Source organism: Chrysochloris asiatica, unplaced genomic scaffold (assembly GCF_000296735.1).
Source record: "Chrysochloris asiatica unplaced genomic scaffold, ChrAsi1.0 scaffold00001, whole genome shotgun sequence".
Lineage (NCBI taxonomy): Eukaryota > Metazoa > Chordata > Mammalia > Afrosoricida > Chrysochloridae > Chrysochloris > Chrysochloris asiatica.
Window position 1 is genome coordinate 52,906,633 of NW_006408519.1, and position 17,796 is coordinate 52,924,428.

The 17,796-nt window shown below is 48.9% G+C and overlaps 2 protein-coding genes across 2 annotated transcripts; one reads left to right on the top strand and one right to left on the bottom strand.

The window, feature by feature from the left end:
* The first annotated feature begins 1,722 nt into the window (after positions 1–1,722).
* Positions 1,723–4,538, top strand: LOC102829345 (testis-specific serine/threonine-protein kinase 5-like). The gene is made up of 9 exons (XM_006830879.1): positions 1,723–1,926; positions 2,313–2,420; positions 2,554–2,756; positions 2,839–2,894; positions 3,217–3,349; positions 3,431–3,546; positions 3,810–3,947; positions 4,024–4,219; positions 4,514–4,538. Exons 1-9 carry the CDS (start codon positions 1,723–1,725, stop codon positions 4,536–4,538), a joined length of 1,179 nt encoding a protein of 392 aa, XP_006830942.1.
* Positions 4,539–5,396: 858 nt separating this feature from the next.
* Positions 5,397–11,014, bottom strand: LOC102829735 (protein FAM203B-like). Its single transcript, XM_006830880.1, has 7 exons — positions 10,973–11,014; positions 6,435–7,228; positions 6,261–6,361; positions 6,065–6,163; positions 5,821–5,912; positions 5,608–5,730; positions 5,397–5,537 (listed from the first exon to the last, which is right to left on the bottom strand). The coding sequence occupies exons 1-7, from the start codon at positions 11,012–11,014 to the stop codon at positions 5,397–5,399; spliced, it is 1,392 nt and encodes a 463-aa protein (XP_006830943.1).
* Positions 11,015–17,796: the final 6,782 nt, after the last annotated feature.

Here is a 17,796-nt window from a genome sequence, read left to right on the forward strand (position 1 = left end):
GTTTCAGCTCACTAATGCCTAAGATATCGATGTTGATTCGTTCCATTTGATTTTTGACAACTTCCAATTTTCCCAGATTTATACTTCGTACATTCCATGTTCAATTTTCAATGGATATTTATAGCTGTTTCTCTTCATTTTGATTTGTGGCCCATCAGCAAATGAAGGTTCTGTGAGCTTTTCTCTACTTGCAGGAGGCATTTTTTTTTCCCCCAGTCGCATTCTGAGTGCCTTCCCATCTTCCGGTCCTGTATCTGACAGTGTTTCTCTGCTATTCATAGAGTTTTCCGTGACTAGCGATTCGGAAGTAGTTTGCCACTCTATCTTCCTAGTCTGTCTTTGTTTGGAAGCTCATCTGAAACCTGTCGACCATGGGTGACCCTGCTGGTTATTTAAAATACTGGTGGCATAGCCCTCAGAATCACAGCAATTCAAACCACCACAGCACGACAGACAATCGAGTGGCGGTTGTGTGGTCACTGTTAAACACGAATCTCCTTACGCTACGGCCCTTAAGTCCGGCTCAAAGGTGGGATTTCCATCCTCGAATGTTGCGTCAGTCAAGAGGTGGAAGCGCAGCAGGGGCGACAGGGTTGTAATGAGCCGCTTTGGGCTGCGCTTGTGGGTCTCTAAGTTGGTCGAGCCCACCTCCAAGCCATGATCCAACGGCTAGGCCCATCTGTCTGTTTACTTGGTGTCTTATATCTTTGCATAGAGGGTCAGTATAGTCTGTTCGCCTAGTTTGCCATCTTGCCGGGAGTCCCCAGTTAGGTTTCATTTTATTTATTTTTTCTCGAAATCTACATGATTTCTTCTTCATTGAGAAGTTATGTAGCTATAGTTGTTGTTGTTGTTGTTAAGTGCCGTCAAGTCTGTTATGGCTCATAGTGACCCTGTATAGGGTTTCCAAGGAGCAGCTGCTGAGTTTGAACCACTGACTTTATGGTTCAAACCAACCTTGGGCAGCCCAGTGCTTTATCTCATAGGGTCACACCCCTGACTCCCAGGAGAACCATACCTCCCTAGTCACCAACCTCCAGCACAAGTCCTGTGCCTCCAGGCTACCCTGTCACCAGCTGCCGCAAAAGCTAAGGATGGTTACATCCCTGCAAGCCTTCTCTCAGTGCGTCTGTCTGTCTCCTCATCTCCTCTCCTGTTCAGCTTCCTCTTACAGTCAGCAATCAGTCCACATATCTGAGTTCAGGATACCAGGATCACCATCCTGGGTCCTGGTTGCCGAACCTTTGCTCAGTGCATCCGCCTCGTCTACCACTTTCCCTTTAGTCTTGAACAGCCTTTTGCGGCAGCCTTTGAGGCTGAACCAGAGTCCTAGCCCTTGAAGTGGGTGCTCATCTCACAGAAGGCAGGGGTTCCAGCACAATGTTGTCAGCGTGCAGGTCCTAGGGCAGGGGGCATCTCTCTGAGGGCACAATGAGGGTGCAGCTCTAGAACCCTCTGTTCTAGAACCTGCTCCAGCTTCCCAGAGACACTCTCTCTCACTCCAGTACACTGTGTGTGCAGACTCCTGCCCTGAACCCTCATTCCTGGTCAGCCCCTCCCACTGCACAGAAATCTCCAGAGAATCATCTGCTGTCAAATCAAGGGCACAGGTCCCATCCTGCCCCCACCACCTGTTGCCCCTCTAGCACAAGTGAGGCCTCAGCAGCCCCTGCCAGCTGCCCCCATGGTTCTGTGGTGATTTGGGCCGGGCCCCTGTCCCCCATGAAGGGCAGCAGCAGGTGCAGGCCAGGACAGCAAACCTTCATGGAGCAGGTACGCGAGTGCCGGGACAAGGGTTACTTGCTGTCCTCCAAGAAGATTGGCTCTGGTGCCTTCTCCAAGGTCTACCTGGCCTACGCCACGCAGGAGCGGATGCGGCACAACCCCAAGCTGTCCTCTGACTTACAGGGCAAGCGCCATGCCATGGTGAGATCCTCCAGGCCCTGCGGGCCCCACCGAGCAGGGACAGCACCCACGCAGGCCCAGTGGCTGCTGACCCAGACCGCCTTCCCAAACCCAGTCAAACATGTTCAGTGCTCTTTCACCTTCCTCTTCTCCCCCAGTCTTACCTCCTTTCCTTCTGTTCCCCCCCATGGCTCTGGCAGGTCCCACACCTTTAGATCCTCCACCCTTAGAACACAGTGTCTCAGGGGAGGGACAGATAGAGCTGCCCTCTGCGGACCCTGCTCTTCCAGCTAACCCTACACCAAGCCTAGCCCTGCAGGGAGACCGGGCTGTCTGCAGCTGCTGCTCATCTGTCTCAAGGAGCTGTGGTCAGTAGGCCAGTACCCAGCATCCAACTGCTCCTGCAGGTAGCTATCAAGATTGTGTCCATGGCCGAGGCCCCTGTGGAGTTCTCCCAAAAGTTCCTGCCCCGTGAGATCTCATCCCTCAACGCCACCTACAAGCACCTGAACGTGGTAGGCAGATGCCTGGCACCAGTCTGCACCGCTCCTACCTCAGGCCTGGCCTGCCTTCCCCACCTGGGACAACCATTTGGGGTGGAGGTTTGACCCTGTCCTGATATGAAGGAGGCAGATGGGGATCCAACAGGTGCAGCTGTATGAGACCTATCAGAACAGCCAGCGCTCCTACCTGGTGCTGGAGTTGGCAGCCCGTGGGGACCTGCTGGAATACATTAACACAGTGTCGGAGCTGCGCGGCCGCCCGGGCCTGGAGGAGGTGGAGGCCCGCAGGCTGTTCTGGCAGCTGGTCAGTGCCGTGGCACACTGCCACAGTGCAGGCATCGTGCACCGGTATGATTGGCACTCAGTCTGTCCACCTCACTGCCCGCCCACACGGCCAGGCTACCAAGCCCAGTCCTCCTTCCCCATGCAGGGACCTAAAGTGTGAGAACATCTTGCTGGATGACCGAGGCCTCCTCAAGCTGACTGGTGAGCATGTGCCCTCAGACTCGCCTGACACCCACCCTTCAAATTCTGTGCCCGATTGGGCCCCGAACCTCAACTTGGCCTGGCCCCCACATTCAGCTGTGAATGGGACATCAACTATTCCAAGAAGCCTACATCTCATCCTAAACTCTAGCCCAGCTGCATTGGCCAGTCCACCCTCTCCCCTTGACCAGCCCCCCATGCCCTAGGCACCTTCCTGCTGTCACACACACACTCCATGCACTCGCTCCCTCCCCCCACATCCTTCTGGATCCAAATGGTCTCTGAACCACTTTCCCTACACCCTGCCCCTCCCCAACTCCAGATTTTGGCTTCGCCAACCACTCAGGATGCAAGAATGCCCTGCTGAGCACCTTCTGTGGTTCAGTGGCCTACACGGCGCCCGAGATCCTCATGAGTAGGAAGTACAGTGGACAACAGGCTGACCTGTGGAGTTTGTGAGTGCTGCCCTGGGGCACCCTGTCAGCCAGGCCCTGGGAAGGGGGAAGGGGCGCGCCCTGAGGAGCCCGTATCCCCAGAGGTGTCATTCTCTACGCCATGGTGACCGGGAAGCTGCCCTTCAAGGAGCGCCAGCCCCACCGCATGCTGCACCGGATGCGCCGTGGTCCTACCTTCCGACCTGGCCTGTCCCCAGGTGAAACCACTTCCTGTGCTGTACCCCAAGACCAAGCTCAGGTCTGGAGGGTGGGCTACTCCTGCCATAGCATCTGGGAGAAGGGAAGGTAGCTGGGAGAGATGGGCCACACTGCTGTCAGCCCCGTGGGGCTCAAACCCTAGCTCTGCCATTAGCCTGGGGCAGCTGTCCACCCCTCTGCGCCTCAGTGTTCCCAGCGGGGCAGTTCTGGAAGCTGTGGGTGATGGGCGCAGTGGCAGGGCAGTCGTGATCCTCATCCACAGAGTGCCAGGACCTGATCCACAGCCTGCTCCAGCTGTGCCCACACGCCCGCCTCGACTTGCAGCAGGTGGCCACACACCCTTGGATGTTGCCAGCCACACACACTCTCTTCCACAATGTTTTGGGCGGCGTCACGCCAGGTACTGGTTTGGCCACGGGGACCGGGTGGGTGTGCTGGATTCTGTGTCCTACCTGACCTACTGCCACCCCTTGCAGAGAAGACGATGGACTCCAAGTTCCCAGCAGCCCGTGAGCTTGGCATGGACTTGGGGCCCTCAGGGCCACTCCTACAGCTCCAGCGTCCCCAGCGGCCAGCCACCAGACCAACATCTGTCTTTGGGGTACCCAAGCTTTCAGAGGCCCACCTGAGAAGAGGAACAGCCTCCGCAGAGTTGGAACTTTGTGGCTCACAGTGGGTGGGCACCTCTAGGCAGCCTTTATCACTGTGCTCTGTGTCTGCCACCCCCAAAGGGACAAGGCACTACACGACCAGTTGAGGTTTGAGGTAGGAAAAGCAGGAGATAAAGCTTTTATTCTGTGGGATCTGGGGTGTAGACATTTCAATGCTGAAAGCCTTGGGCATCATTGGAACCATCTACTACCTCCATAGAACTTCCCATGGGAGGAAACAGATCAGAGAGCACAGTGTGTCAGAGCTTTAAAGGGGGCAGGGAGGGAACTGCCTAAGTCCAGTTGTCCCTGGCAGCTTTGAGACTGCGGACCTGCAGTAGGGGTATTGGGACAGGAGAGTCCTGGGCAGCAAAGACAAGGTCCATTCTGGTATCAGGTTATGGGGTACCCAGATGTCCCACTGGTGAGGAGACGGCAGTATTTAGGGGGTATATGTGGGTGGCACCCAAGTCTGACTCAGGAAAGCAGCAGTGAGGCCTTGGCATCGCAGCTGGAGAACTGGGGGAGGCAAGTGGAGTCCACGGGGAAAGAGTAGTGAGGAGGGGCTCGGACAGGGGGCAAGGCAACAGGGACATCAGAGGCTCAGTCAGTATGAGCAAGGGACTCTGGGAACACGGACAGGCTGGAATCTCTTGAGAAGCTGAGGTTTGGGCGAGCTGACTGGGGAGGAGGAGGGAGCCAGTCCATCAGTCTTGGACATGTGAAAACGTGGGGCTGAGGACAGGGTTCTGGTCACAGTTCTAACAGGGAGGTAGAGGTCGTAAAGAAAAGCTGCACCAACAGGCACATCAAGGACAGCTGGTGGGGAGCCCGTGCAGGTATGGGCAGGCAAGCTCTAGTAGCCTCAGGAGGGACTGGAACTGTGGGAAAGTCACCAGAAGGCCACCAGGGGTTGGCTGTCAAAACAACTGAGTGGCACTGATAACAGAATGAGGGGCCAGCTGCACCCAGGCCCCTAGAATATTCTTAACCTGGAGAGACCCTAGCCTGACCCCATACCTCTTGCTGGTGGCCACAGGGCACAGGACTGGAAGGTATTTTAAGTACTCTCCATGTTAACTGGACACACACCCTAGAGCTGGAAGGCTGGAGTCTCAGCTCGGACCTGGAGCCTAAATATAGTTCCACCTGTCTAGGCCAGAGATCTAGAGAGGTCTGTAGGGAAGCAGAGGGGGGTCTCAGTGAGGCACCGACCCTTCCTGCTCACACTGTTCCTGCTCCTGGCGGTCCCACTGCTCCAGCTGCTGCTCCACATCCTCTGGCACCTGCACCTCCAGCAGATTCTCCATGCCGCACTCTGGTTCATCCCCAATAAGCACCTGCCAGCAAGAGAGACCGGTGAGCACCTGGCTGCTTCCAGGCACCACCCCCTCAAAGTGCAGCACTCACCTGGATGAGCTTTTCACAGGTCACCCGGACGGTGGGCTCTGGCTCCCAGCTGTGCAGCTCTCGTAGGACTAGATAGGCTCCCTGGTCCCGCACCTGCTGCCGACCTGGCGCTGTGGCTGTCAGCTAGGAAGGGGCAGGATGACTGAGAGGTTAGGGTGAATGTGTGTGTGTATGTGGTGGGGGGGCACATCATTGTAGCAGGGCCCTGCTCACCAGCATGATGGTCTCGATGAGCATCTTGCGGATGTCGGCACTGGGCTCTCGCTGCTTGTCTGGAGGCAGGTACTGCAGGTCAACAGGTAGTCCTAGAGGCAGGGGTGAGAGCCACTGGGTCTATGGGCTGGGTTCTGACTAAGTACACCTCCCAGTGATCTGTAGATCCCTTTCCTGGTAGGACCCAGGGCCCGTCTACGGCCCCTCCGCTAGACCCACAGGGGGCTCCACCCAAACCACTCACTCGCCATCTCCTCCTCGGAGAAGTCCTCAGGCCCCGCCAGGGGCAGAAGCAGGAATGGGAGAATGTCCACCTCCACACCTAGCAACCACTCATGGTGTCCTAGGAGAAAAGCAGGGATGGGCGGCGTCCAAAGCAACTGCCGTGTCCAGTCTCCACCTCACCCCCACCCCCCAGCAACGCCCCTAGCACCACTCACGGTGCTCGAAGCAGCAGTTCCGAAGCGCCCCCACCACTCCGCCCCTGCGCACGGAGGAGTCTGGGTATTGAGTAAGGGGTAGCAGCCGCTGAACCACACACCTGGAGAGAGGGGCTGCTCAGTCCCCAGCGATTCACTTCCAACCCCCCGCCCGTCAGTCACTTCGGACTTCACCTGTCAGGGTCCAGCAGGAAGGTGCGCGCTGCCGGCCGCTGGCTGAGGTTAGAGAGCAGTGGCCCCAGGTAATGCAGGGGCGCACTGGCGTTGTAGCCGGGAGTGCACAGGGCGTGTACTAGGCGTTCCAGGACGGGCTCCCCCGGTTCCACGGCCTCCAGCACGTCCATCACAGCTGCACATGGCGCTGGTTCACGGCTGAGGTTGGCTAGTGCAGCGGCCGCTTCGTCCGCCCAGGGCCACTGTGGATCCAAAGCTCGGCCCAACAGGCGGGCAGGCAGTCCGGGGTCGGCCGCCAACAGTGGCTCGTGCAGGTGTGGGTCAGCCGCCAGGTTCACTAGCGCGCGGGCAGCGTCGCAGGCAGGAGCCGGGGCTGGAGCCGCTGCCAATTCGGCCAGTGCCCGCAGCAGCGCCGCCTGCCCCGCTAGCAGTGCGCGGCCCGGCCTGGAGCCGGTCAGAGCCAGCATGTGCTGCGCCGCTGTCGCCTGCAGGTCAGCCCGAGCCCCAGACGCCAAGAAGGGTAGCAGCTCCGCTGCCTCCGCCTCTACCTCTAGGATTCGACCTGTGGGCACGATGTCATCGTCGTCCGCTCCTCCTGGGACGGTTGTACCGGCCACCGCCGCCTCCATGCCACTAGCAGTAAGCGAGCCCACCGGTCGGCTCTCGGCGCCCCCTCGTGGACTACGGCCCCGCCTACCAAGGAAGCGAACGTACGGTGGCCAATCCGAGGCTTCAGACTCCGCCCATGGGGCGGGGTGCGGACTGGCTTCCCCGAGGCCCGGGGGATTGTGGGACTCAAACCGGAAGTGCCCACAGGCGTGTGTGACAGGCGGTTATTGCGTTCCACTGGTCACCCCGGGGCCGCACAGGTCTTATACAAATCTTAGCCTGTTGTAGCTTAGAAGGTCCAGAGGCTCCCCGGCATCCTCTCTTTATCCTGCACACTAGGCCTGCATGGTTTGGTTTGGGCATGGCTGGTCTCCACGCACCAGGGAATGCTCGGTGCCCACTCAGGCCAAGTTAGATTGTTTCCCCCGCTCGTCTGAACCGCGGTTATTGTTCAGTGGCCTCTGGGGCGCTTGAAGGTCTTATCATTGGCACCTGAGCAACCCGCCCAGGCCTGGCACTCATGCAACAGCACATATAGCTCGTGAGTGTCTTAGATGAAGATGTGGCCTCCGAGTTCGGAAAGAAAACCTTTGCCTTCTGGGCTGCTGCAGTCTCCAAGGACCTTGGGCGGAATGCGAGTGTGGGCACCGGGCAGAACAACCAGAGTGAGGACCATAGAGGCAGCTTTGGGCAGACCTCTTGGCATCTAGGAGGGATTGTTTGGGGACATTTGTCAAGACTTCTTCAGTTACAAGTGACAAACAAACCCAGTTCAAAGTGATTTGCACAAATCAGTAGGTTCCGAGGGGCACCAAGCATCAGACATTGCTGGGTCCAGGAGCTCTTTCAAGCTCTGGCCTGTAGACCTTACATACCTTACTGCTCTCTCCCTTTCTCTCCCCGCTGCTTCTCTGTAGTCAAGGTCACTTTCACCTACTGGTGATGGCTTTCATGAGCACAGCTGAGAAATGAGGCCCACATGGTCCCAGCTTTCTGCTAACATCTGGAGATCTGTCTCAGGAAGGGACTCCACTCAGTTCTTCCTGTCCACTTGGTCACCAACTGCCAGTGCAGCGACCCACCTTCTAAAAACACATGGACTCTGGAGGAAAGGAGGGCAAATGCGGCATTTGTTCACTCCCACGATATACCTTGTGGGGCCCCTGCCATCTGCCAGGCGCTGGGCTGGTTGCTCAGGACACAAGAGGTTTCTGGATTTTCCCTAAGTAGACCAAGGTCTTTCCAGACTCAGAGCCTTTGCACTTCCTGTCTGCTTTGCTTGAGATGCTCTTCCTACAGCTGTGTACAAGGCCGGTAACATCTACATTGTCAGAGCTATCTTCCCTGGGCAACTTATGGAGAGACTAAGCCCTTCCCTCACCCCCTCCTTCCATGGCTGCTCAGTTTCTGTCCTCCTCCAAAATAACAGTACCCAAACTTTGAAAGAATCGTCTACGTATGGTCAAGTTGACAACAGCAATTCGAAAGGATCCATGAAAAGTTTAGAGGAGGCAGTGATTTTGTGTCACTGATGGTGATACAGTTTGGAAAAGGTTGTTAAGAAAGGTGGGATAATTTAAAGAATGTAACCAGTGTAGAAATTGTATATTTAGAAAGTGATAAAGTGGTGTATGTTTTGTTGTGTATATTTTCACCAAACACAACAGCAACTAGAGGAAGATTTATGGACACCAGTAAAACTTAGCGATCATCTCAAGAAACAGATTTGATGCATTAGACACTAATGACCTAAGACCAGAAAAGTTATGGAATGACATCAAAACTTCATACAGGAAGAGAGCAAAAGGTCATTAAGAAGACAAGAAAGAAGGAAAAGACCAAAATGGATATCAGTAACTTGCTCTCCAGTGTAAAGATGCTAAGGCAAATGGAAGCAATGAGATAATAAAAGACCTGAACAGAAAATTTCAAAGGGCAGTTAAAGAAGACAAAGTTGTAGTATATGGAAATGTGCAAAAACATGGAGTTAGAAAACCAAAAGGGAAGAACATGCTCAGCATTTCTCAAGCTGAAAGAACTGGAAAAAAAAAAAAAATCAACTATTTCAGTATTGAAAGATTCTCTGGGCAAAATGTTGAATGATGCAGAAAGCATCAAAAGAAGACGGAAGGAATACGCAGAGTCACTGTACCAAAAGGAAATGGTTGATGTTCAACCATTTCAAGAGGTAGCATATGATCAAGAGCCAATGGTATTGAAGGAAGAAGTCCATGGTGCACTGAAGGCATTGGTAAAGAACAAAGCTCCGGGAATTGATGGGATACAAATTGAAATCTTTCAACAAATATTCAGCACTGGAGGCACTGCCTCATCTATGCCAAGAAATGTGGATGACAGCTAGCTGGTCAACCAACTGGAAGAGATCCATGTTTGTGCCCATTCCAAAAGAGATGACCCAACAGAATGCTGAAATCATCGGACAATATCATTAATATCACATGCAAGTAAAATTTTGCTAAAGGTAATTGAAAAACCACTGCAGTAGGACAATGATAAAGAATTGTCAGAGGTTCAAACTGGATTCAGATGAGGACGTGGAATGAGGGATATTGCTGCCAGCAGATGGGGCTTGACAGGAAGCAGAGAATCCCAGAAAGATGTTTACCTGTGCTTTATTATTTAGGCAAAGGCTTTCGACTGTGTGGATCATTACAGGATGACAAGCTATGGACAACATTGCAGAGAATAAGTATTCTTATTATTGCACGTGAACAACTGTGCTCTTGAGGAACCTGTATATAAACCAATAATCAGTTGTTCAAACAGGACGGGGGGCACAATGAATGGTTTAAAATCAGGTAAGGTTTACACCAGGGTTGGATATTTTTTCCATACTTACTTAATTTGCATGCTGAGAAAATCTGGGAAACTGGATTATTTGAAGAAGAACGTGGCATCAGGATTGGAGGAAGATTCATTAACAACATGTGATATGCAGATGATACAACCTTGCTTGTTAAAAGTGAAGAGAATTTAAAATAGTTAATGATGATGATCAAAGAACACAGCCTTCAGTATGGGTTGCATCTCAATGTAAACAAAACAAAAAAAAATTCTTACCACTGGACCAGTAAATCATATCATTATAAATGGAGAAAAAAAATTCAACTGAAAAAATTCAGTTGTCAAAGATTTAAGTTTTCTTGGATTCAGTATCAATACTCATGGAAACAGCTATCAAGAAATCAAATACGATACTGCGTTAGGTACATCTGCACAAGACCTCTTTAAGTTGTTCAAGAACAAATATGTCAGTTTGAGGACTAAGGTGGGCCTGATCAAGACAGAGTATTTTCAATAGGTGTATATGCATGTGAACGTTGGACAATGAATACTGAAGACTGTAAAAGAATCGCTGCATTTGAGAGTTGTGGTGTTGAAGAAGAGCATTAAAAGTACCATGGACATGCTAGAAGGACAAACAAGTCTGTGTTGGAAGAATTTGACTAGAATGCTCTTTAGAAGTCAGGATGGCGAGATTTCGTCTGTCGTACCTAAGGCTATCAGTAGGGGTCAGTCCCTGGAGAAGGACATCGTGCTAGGTCAAGTGGAGGGTCAGTGAGAAAGTGGAAGACCTCCAACGAGCTGCATTGTCTAGGTGGCAGCAGCAGTGGGCTCAAGTTAACAGTTTTGAGGCTGGCGCAGGACTGGGCAGTGGTTGGTTCTGTTGTGAATGAGGTTGCTAGGAGTTGGACCCAACTCAATGGCACCTAAAAACAACACCAACTCTGTAAACCTTCACTCAATTCACAGCAGTTAAAAAATAATAGTAAAGTAAAAATATACCTAACTGTCCACTAAAATGAGACCAGGCCTTACTTCTAACCTTAGCCCAACCCTTACCCCTAACACTAACACTGTTGTTAGGTGCCATCAAGTCAGTTCCAACTGCTAGCAACCCCACGCACAGTAGAGCGGAACATTCGCCGGTCCTCCACCATCTCAGTCATTGTAATGTTTGAGCTCATTGTTGAAGCCAGTGTCAATTCATCTCGTTTGGAGTTTTTCTTTTTTTGATGATCCCTATTTTACCAAACATGATATCCTTTTCTAGGAACTAGTCCCCAATAACAAGTCAAAGTATGTGAAACAAAGTCTCATCATCCTCACTTCTAAGGAGCATTTCGGCCATGGTGGTGGTGATGTGCCGTGGAGTCGGTTCCAACCCATCACGACCCTGCGTAGGGTTTCTGAGGCTGTGAATCTTTTTGGGAGCAGAAAACCTCATCTTTCTCCCACAGAGCTGCTGGTAGTTTTGAACTGCTGACCTTGAGGTTATCAGCCCGACTCATAACTACTATGCTACCAGAGCTCCTTCTAAAACAGAGTTCTTTGTTCTTCTAGAAATCCATAGCACTTTCAGAATTCTTCATCAACACCACAATTCACATGCATCAATTTTTCTCTAGTCTTCCTTATTCATTGTCCAGCTTTTACATGCATATGAGGTAACTGAAAATACCATGGCTGGGTCAGGTGCACCAAGATCTGATATCTTTGCTCTTAGCTCTTCAAAAAGGTCTTCGGCAGCAGACTTGCTCATTGCATTATGTCATTTGATTTCCTGACTGCTGCTTCCATGAGCATTGATTGTGGGTTCAAGTAAAAGGAAATCTTTGACAACTTCAAACTTTTCTCTGTTTATCAGGATGTTGTTTATTGATCCAGTCATGAGAATTTTAATTTTCTTTACATTCAGTTGTAATCCATACTGAAGACTGTATTCTTTGGTCTTCATCAGCAAGTGCTTTAAGTCCTCTTGTTTTCAACAAGCAAGGCTGTATCATCTGCATATCACAGGTTTTCAATAAGCTTTCCTCCAATACTGTCTTTTTCATATAGTCCAATTTCTTGGATTGATTGCTCAGCTTACAGATTGAATAGTATGGTGAAAAGATACAACGCTGGCACACTTTCCTGATTTAAAATCAGGCAGTATCCCTTTGTTCTGTTCTAACAAATTCTTCGTGGTCTAGTTATCTGTTTCACATGAGCACAATTTTATCTTTGCAATGTTTTCCATAGTTATTATCCATAGAGTCTAATGCCTTTGCATAGTCAAGTAAACATTTTTCTATTTTCTACTTTTAGCCAAAATCTAATGATATGTATCAATGCTATATATCCCTGGTTCCATGTTCTCTTCTGAACCTAGCTTGAATTTCTGGCTGCTCCCTGTTGCTATACAGTTGCAACTGTTTTGGAATTATCTTCAGCAAAATTTTACTTACGTGTGATACTGACGGTATTGTTCAATCATCTCTGTATTCTGTTATACCACCATTGTTTGGAATGGGCACAAATATGGATCTTTTCTAGTTAGGTGGTCAGGTCTTCGAAATTTCTTGGCATAGATTACTGAATGCTGCCAGTGATGCATCCGTTTCTTAAACTATTTCACTGAGCATTCCGTCAATTTCTGGACCCTTGTTATTTTGCTAATTCAGTTTAGCTTGGACTTCTTCCTTCAGTGACGCTGCTTTCTGATCTTATGCTACCTTCTGAAAGGGCGGAATGTTGACCAATTGTGGTTTCTTGTGTTTTTTGGTACAGTGACTGTTCCTTCCATCTTTTTTTTTTTTTTAATGTTTTATTGTGAATTATGTGATAGTTACATGGGAGAACAGTGGCTTTACATTCATCCTATCATATATCGTTTCATCGCCATGGTTACAATCCCCTCCACACATCATCAAACAACCAAAGGGGATACCCTGCAAGCCTGCCCCTCAGTGTCAGCACACAGCCTCTCTCCCTTTCTGGGTCTAGAGTCCCCAGCTGCTCCATCTCTCCATGTCATCGTCTCTGCCTCCATCTCTGGCATCTCTGTTTCTATGGGTAGGGTCCCACACTCTGCTCTTCTCCCGTGATGGTCCCAGAGACCACCATTCCTAGACTGTAAAGTTAACCACTCCCTCCTTTTGCTACAAAACATCTACCTTTACATTTCCAACAACCACAGTCAGTCCTGATAGTAATTATTCACTATTGTACCACATGAGTGCTATCCCCATCTCCTTCCATCAGCCCCGCCCAGACAGATTGGATACTACTCACTGGAGATTCTGTCTCCATCTTCTTTTGATGCTTTCAGCATCATGCAACATTTTGCCCACAGAATCCTTCAATATTGCAACCCAAAGTTGAATTTTTCTTCAGTTCTTTAAGCTTGAGAAATGCTGAGCATGCTCCTCCCTTTGGATTTTCTAAATCCAGGTCTTTGCATAGTTCATTATAATATTTTGCCTCCTCACGCTGTGCTTGAAATTTATGTTCCTTTTACTTCATAATTTCTTCCATTCACTCTAGCTACTCTATGATCAAAAGCAAGTTTCAGATTCTGCTCTGACATCCACTTTGATCTGTCTTTCATCCCTTTCCAGTGACCTTTTGCTTTCTCCATGGACGATGTTCTTGATGTCATCCCACGCCTCTGGTCCTCAGTCATTAGTGTTCAATGCATCACATCTGTTCCTGAAGTGGTCTCTAACTCCAAGTGTCATATACTGAAGGTGCAGGATGTTGTTGTTAGGTGCCATTGAATTGGTACCGCCTCATAGCGACCATATGCCAAACAACAAAACACTGCCAGGTCCTGGGCCAACCTCACAATCACTGCTACATTTGAGCCCATTGCTACTGCCACCTGGTCAATTCACCTCATTGGGGGTCTTCCTCTTTTTCTCTGACCCTCCATTTTACCAAACATGATATCCTTCTCCAGGAACTGGTCCCTCCTTACAATATGTCCAAAGTAGGAGAGATGAAGTCTGCTGGCCATCCTGGCTTCCAGGGAGCATTCTGGCTGTACTTCTTCCAACACACCTTGGTTTGTTCTTTTGGAAGTCCTTTGTGTTTTGATACTCTTCTCCAACACAATAGCTTAAATGTATAAGTTTGGCTACTGTCTTCCTTATTCACTGTCCAGCTTTTGCATGCATATGAGGTTATTGAAAATACCACGGCTTAGGTCAGGCGAATGTTAGTCCTCAAACTGACATCTTAGCTCTTCAACACTTTAAAGAGGACTTGTGCAGCAAATTTGCCTAATGCAATACGTCATCTGATTTCTTGACAGCTGTTTCAATGCGCGTTGATGGTTGATCCAAGCAAAATGAGGCTTTTGACAACTTCAATATTTTATCCACTTATGTGATATTATTTATTGGTCCAGTGGTGAGGACTTTTGTTTTCTTTACATTGAGATGCAACCCATACCGAAGTCTGTGATCTTTGATCTTCATCAGTAAGTATTGTAAATCCTCTTTGCTCTCAACAAGCAAGGTTGTATCATCTGCATACCTCAGGTTGTTAAAATGAGTCTTCCTCCAATCCTGATGCCATGTTTTCTTTCATATAATCCAGCTTCTTGGATTATCTGCTCAGCATACAGATTGAATAAGTATGGTAAAAGAATACAACCCTGGCACACACTTTTCCTAATTTTAAACCATTCATTATTTCCTTGTTCTGTTCAAACTTTCTCTTGGTCTATGTACAGGTTCCTCATGAGCACAATTAAGTGTTCTGGAATACTCATACTTTGCAATGTTGTCCATAACTTGTCATGACCCACACAGTCGAAAGTTTTTGTGTAGTCAATAAAGCATAGATAAATATCTTTTTGGTATTCTGCTTTCTGCCAAGATCCATCTGATGTCAGCAGTGATGTCCCTTGTACCTCTTTTGAATCTGGCTTGAACCTCTGGAAGTTCCCTGCCAATGTATGGTTGCAGCTGTTTTTGAATTATCCTTAGCAACATTTTGCTTACTTAGGCTAGCAACGATGTTGTCTGATGATTTCCGGATTTCACTGAGTACCTCTCTTTTTTTGTTTTTTGAGTCCCGGAGTTGTTTATTAGCAGGCATGGGCTGCGTCACACGGTCCGTTTCCACAATCACTACAGTAAGGCTTATGAACTTGCTGGGGGGGTCATTGCCCCAGATGTGACTTAGCTGAATTCAAAAGTAGAGTCAGCATCTCCAAATAGTGAACTAAAAACACTTTGTATCAAAGTTGTGATTTAAAAAAATACAAACGTTACATTCTCAGGCAGAGAGGAAATTGGCAATCCTGAGAGCCACCCTGAAATGTTAGCCTTGAACTTCATCTAGATCCTGTAAAGTAGGTGAACCCTGGGGAGGCCAGCGTCCTCAGGGGAGAGGGGCTGGAGGGGGTGGCCCTCCGCAGTGCCTCTGGTAGAGGGTAGCAATTTCCACACTGGGCAACGTGGGGAAAAGCACAGGAAGGGCACTGGAGCTCAGATCCAAGGGCAGGACAGAGCCTATAACCAGGGCAGAGGGTCGGGAGAGGCCTGGCCCTACCTGTTCTTTCCTGGCATTTTGGCAGCTCTCGGGAAGGGTGTCTCCCCACGTCCCTGGGCCCTGCAGAGGCCAGGCAGCAAGGCCTGGCTACAGCTCAGCTCCAGGCCTTTGTTTCCAGTCCTCAGTGTCCAAGGGAGGGAGCTGGTCTCAGAGCCAGGAGGAGTGAAAGAAAGAAAGAGAGGTTGGATCAGCCTCCAAGAAAGGTCTTTGGGACAGCTCTGCCCTTCTGAGGGGCAGAGATGTGGGAGGAGTGTTGCGGGCTGCTGCGGGGGCTACCACAGCATGGACTGCTGCTTGGCCTTCTGCAGCAATTGCCACATCACCAGCAGACTCACCACCTGAGCCGCTTCCTGGCCTGGGTGATCATGGTTGTATCCCACCATTCACCTGCCTGATCTTGTCTCCGATCTGCAGCCCAGCAATTTCAGCAGGCCCTCCCTCAGACACCTGGGTGACATAAATGCCCTTGTCCATCTTAGCTTCTGAGAAGGGATTCTGGGAGGGGTCCTGGTCAATTCCACCTCCAGTGCTGAAGCCCAGGATTAAGTTCTCACCTTGGCAAAGCTTGTGAATTTCAACTCTTTGCTGGAAGGTGAGATAAGGCTGAGAGATGGAGTCATTTTCCCTAGGACTGCAGGTTCCTACCTGGGTACCTCTCTTTTGAAGGGGCAAATATGGATCTCTCCCAGTCAGTTGGCCAGGTAGTTGTCTTCGAAATTTCTTGGCTTGGATGAGTAAGTGCCTCCAGTGCCGTGTAAGTTTGTTGAAAGATTTCAGTTTGTATTCCATCAATTCCCGGAGTCTCGTTCTTTGCCAATCCCTTCAATGTACCTTGGACTTCTACTTTCAGTATCTTTAACTTTTGATGATGTGCTACCTCTTCAAATGTTGGAACATCGACCATCTCTTTCTGGTACAGTAACTCTGTATATTCCTTCCATTTGCTTTTGATACTTTCTGTATCATTCAATATTTTGCCCATAGAATCCTTCAATATTGCAGGTGGAAGCTTGAATTTTTTATTCATTATTCAGTTCCTTCAGCTTGAGGAATGCTGAATGTGTTCTTCGCTTTTGGTTTTCTAACTTTAGGTCTTTGCACATTTCATTAAAATATTTGGCTTTGTCTTCTCAAGCTGCCTTTTGAAAATTTCTATTCAGCTCTTTTACTTCCTCACTTCTTCCATTTACTTTAGCATCTCTACACTGGAGAGCAAGTTTCAGAGTCTCTTCTGACATCCATTTTGACCTTTTTCTTTTTCTTGTGTTCTTAATGACCCTTGCTTTTTTCATGTATGATGTTCATGATATCATCCCACAACTCTTCTGGTCTTCGATCTTTACTGTCTAATGTATTAAATCTGTTTTTCAGTCTTCAGATGATCTCTAAATTCAGGTGAGATATGTTCAAGGTCGTTTGGCTCTTGTGGACTTGTTTTCATTTTCTTCAGCTTCAGTCTGAACTTTCATATGGGCAATTGATAGTCTGTCTGTTCCACACTCTGCCCCAGCCTTGTGTGGGCTGATGATATATATGGAGCTTTTCCACTGTGTCTTTCTACAGATGTTGTCAATTTGATTTCTTAGTAGTCTATCTTGTGAGGTCCATGTGTGAAAGTCATCTTTTATGTTGCTTAAAAAAGGTATTTGCAATGAACAAGTCATTGCTCTTGCAAAATTCTATCATGCGATCTCCAGCATAGTTTCTATCATATTTTACAACTATTGATTCTTGCTCTTTGTTTCCAACCTTTGCATTCCAGTCACCAGTAATTATCAATACATCTTGATTGCATGTTTAGTCAATTTGAGAGTGAAGAAGTTGGTATAGTTTTTCAATTTCATCATCACTAGCTTTAGTGGTTGGTGCATAAATTTGAATAGTGGTATTAACTGGTCTTCCTTGTTGGCATATGGATATCATCCTATCACAGACAGACAGCATTGTACTTTAGTGACTAAATAATCAGAAGTAGTTGACTCTCCTTTCTCCTCTAGCTTTGTCTGGAAGCTCAGGTTACCATGGGTAACCGTGCTGCTATTTAAAATACCAATGAGAAGGTTTCCAGAATCATAATCACACTGACAGATGAGTGGTGGAAGGTGAAATATACTCAAGTTCATATTTTGCTCTTGTGGGCTTAATTATCTAAAGCTTCAGCATGTACTTGAATATGAGCATTTGATGGTCTATTCCACAGTTGGTCCCTGGTCTCGTTTTAGGTGATGAATTGAGTTTCTTAATCCTCTTTTCCCACAGATGTAGTAAATTTGATTTCTGTGTAGTCTAACTAGTGAGGTCCAGGTATATGTTTTTGAAAAAAGGTATTTGCAACGAGAAACTTGTTGGTCTTGTAAAATTGTCTCACATGATCTCCAGCATTCTGTGTATCACCAAAGACAAATTT

What these genes read in the sequence shown, in the direction of transcription:
- LOC102829735 (XM_006830880.1), bottom strand. Translation starts at nt 11,014, where the DNA reads ATGACTGAGATGGTGGAGGACCGGCGAATGTTCCGCTCTACT. An exon ending in CTCCGAGGAGGAGATGGCGA is followed by an intron (nt 5,913 to 6,064) that starts GTGAGTGGTTTG and finishes CCCTGCCTCTAG; the next exon opens with GACTACCTGTTGACCTGCAG. An exon ending in CCTGTGAAAAGCTCATCCAG is followed by an intron (nt 5,538 to 5,607) that starts GTGAGTGCTGCA and finishes TCTTGCTGGCAG; the next exon opens with GTGCTTATTGGGGATGAACC.
- LOC102829345 (XM_006830879.1), top strand. Translation starts at nt 1,723, where the DNA reads ATGAAGGGCAGCAGCAGGTGCAGGCCAGGACAGCAAACCTTCATGGAG. An exon ending in CAGGCTGACCTGTGGAGTTT is followed by an intron (nt 3,350 to 3,430) that starts GTGAGTGCTGCC and finishes CCGTATCCCCAG; the next exon opens with AGGTGTCATTCTCTACGCCA. An exon ending in TTTGGGCGGCGTCACGCCAG is followed by an intron (nt 3,948 to 4,023) that starts GTACTGGTTTGG and finishes CACCCCTTGCAG; the next exon opens with AGAAGACGATGGACTCCAAG.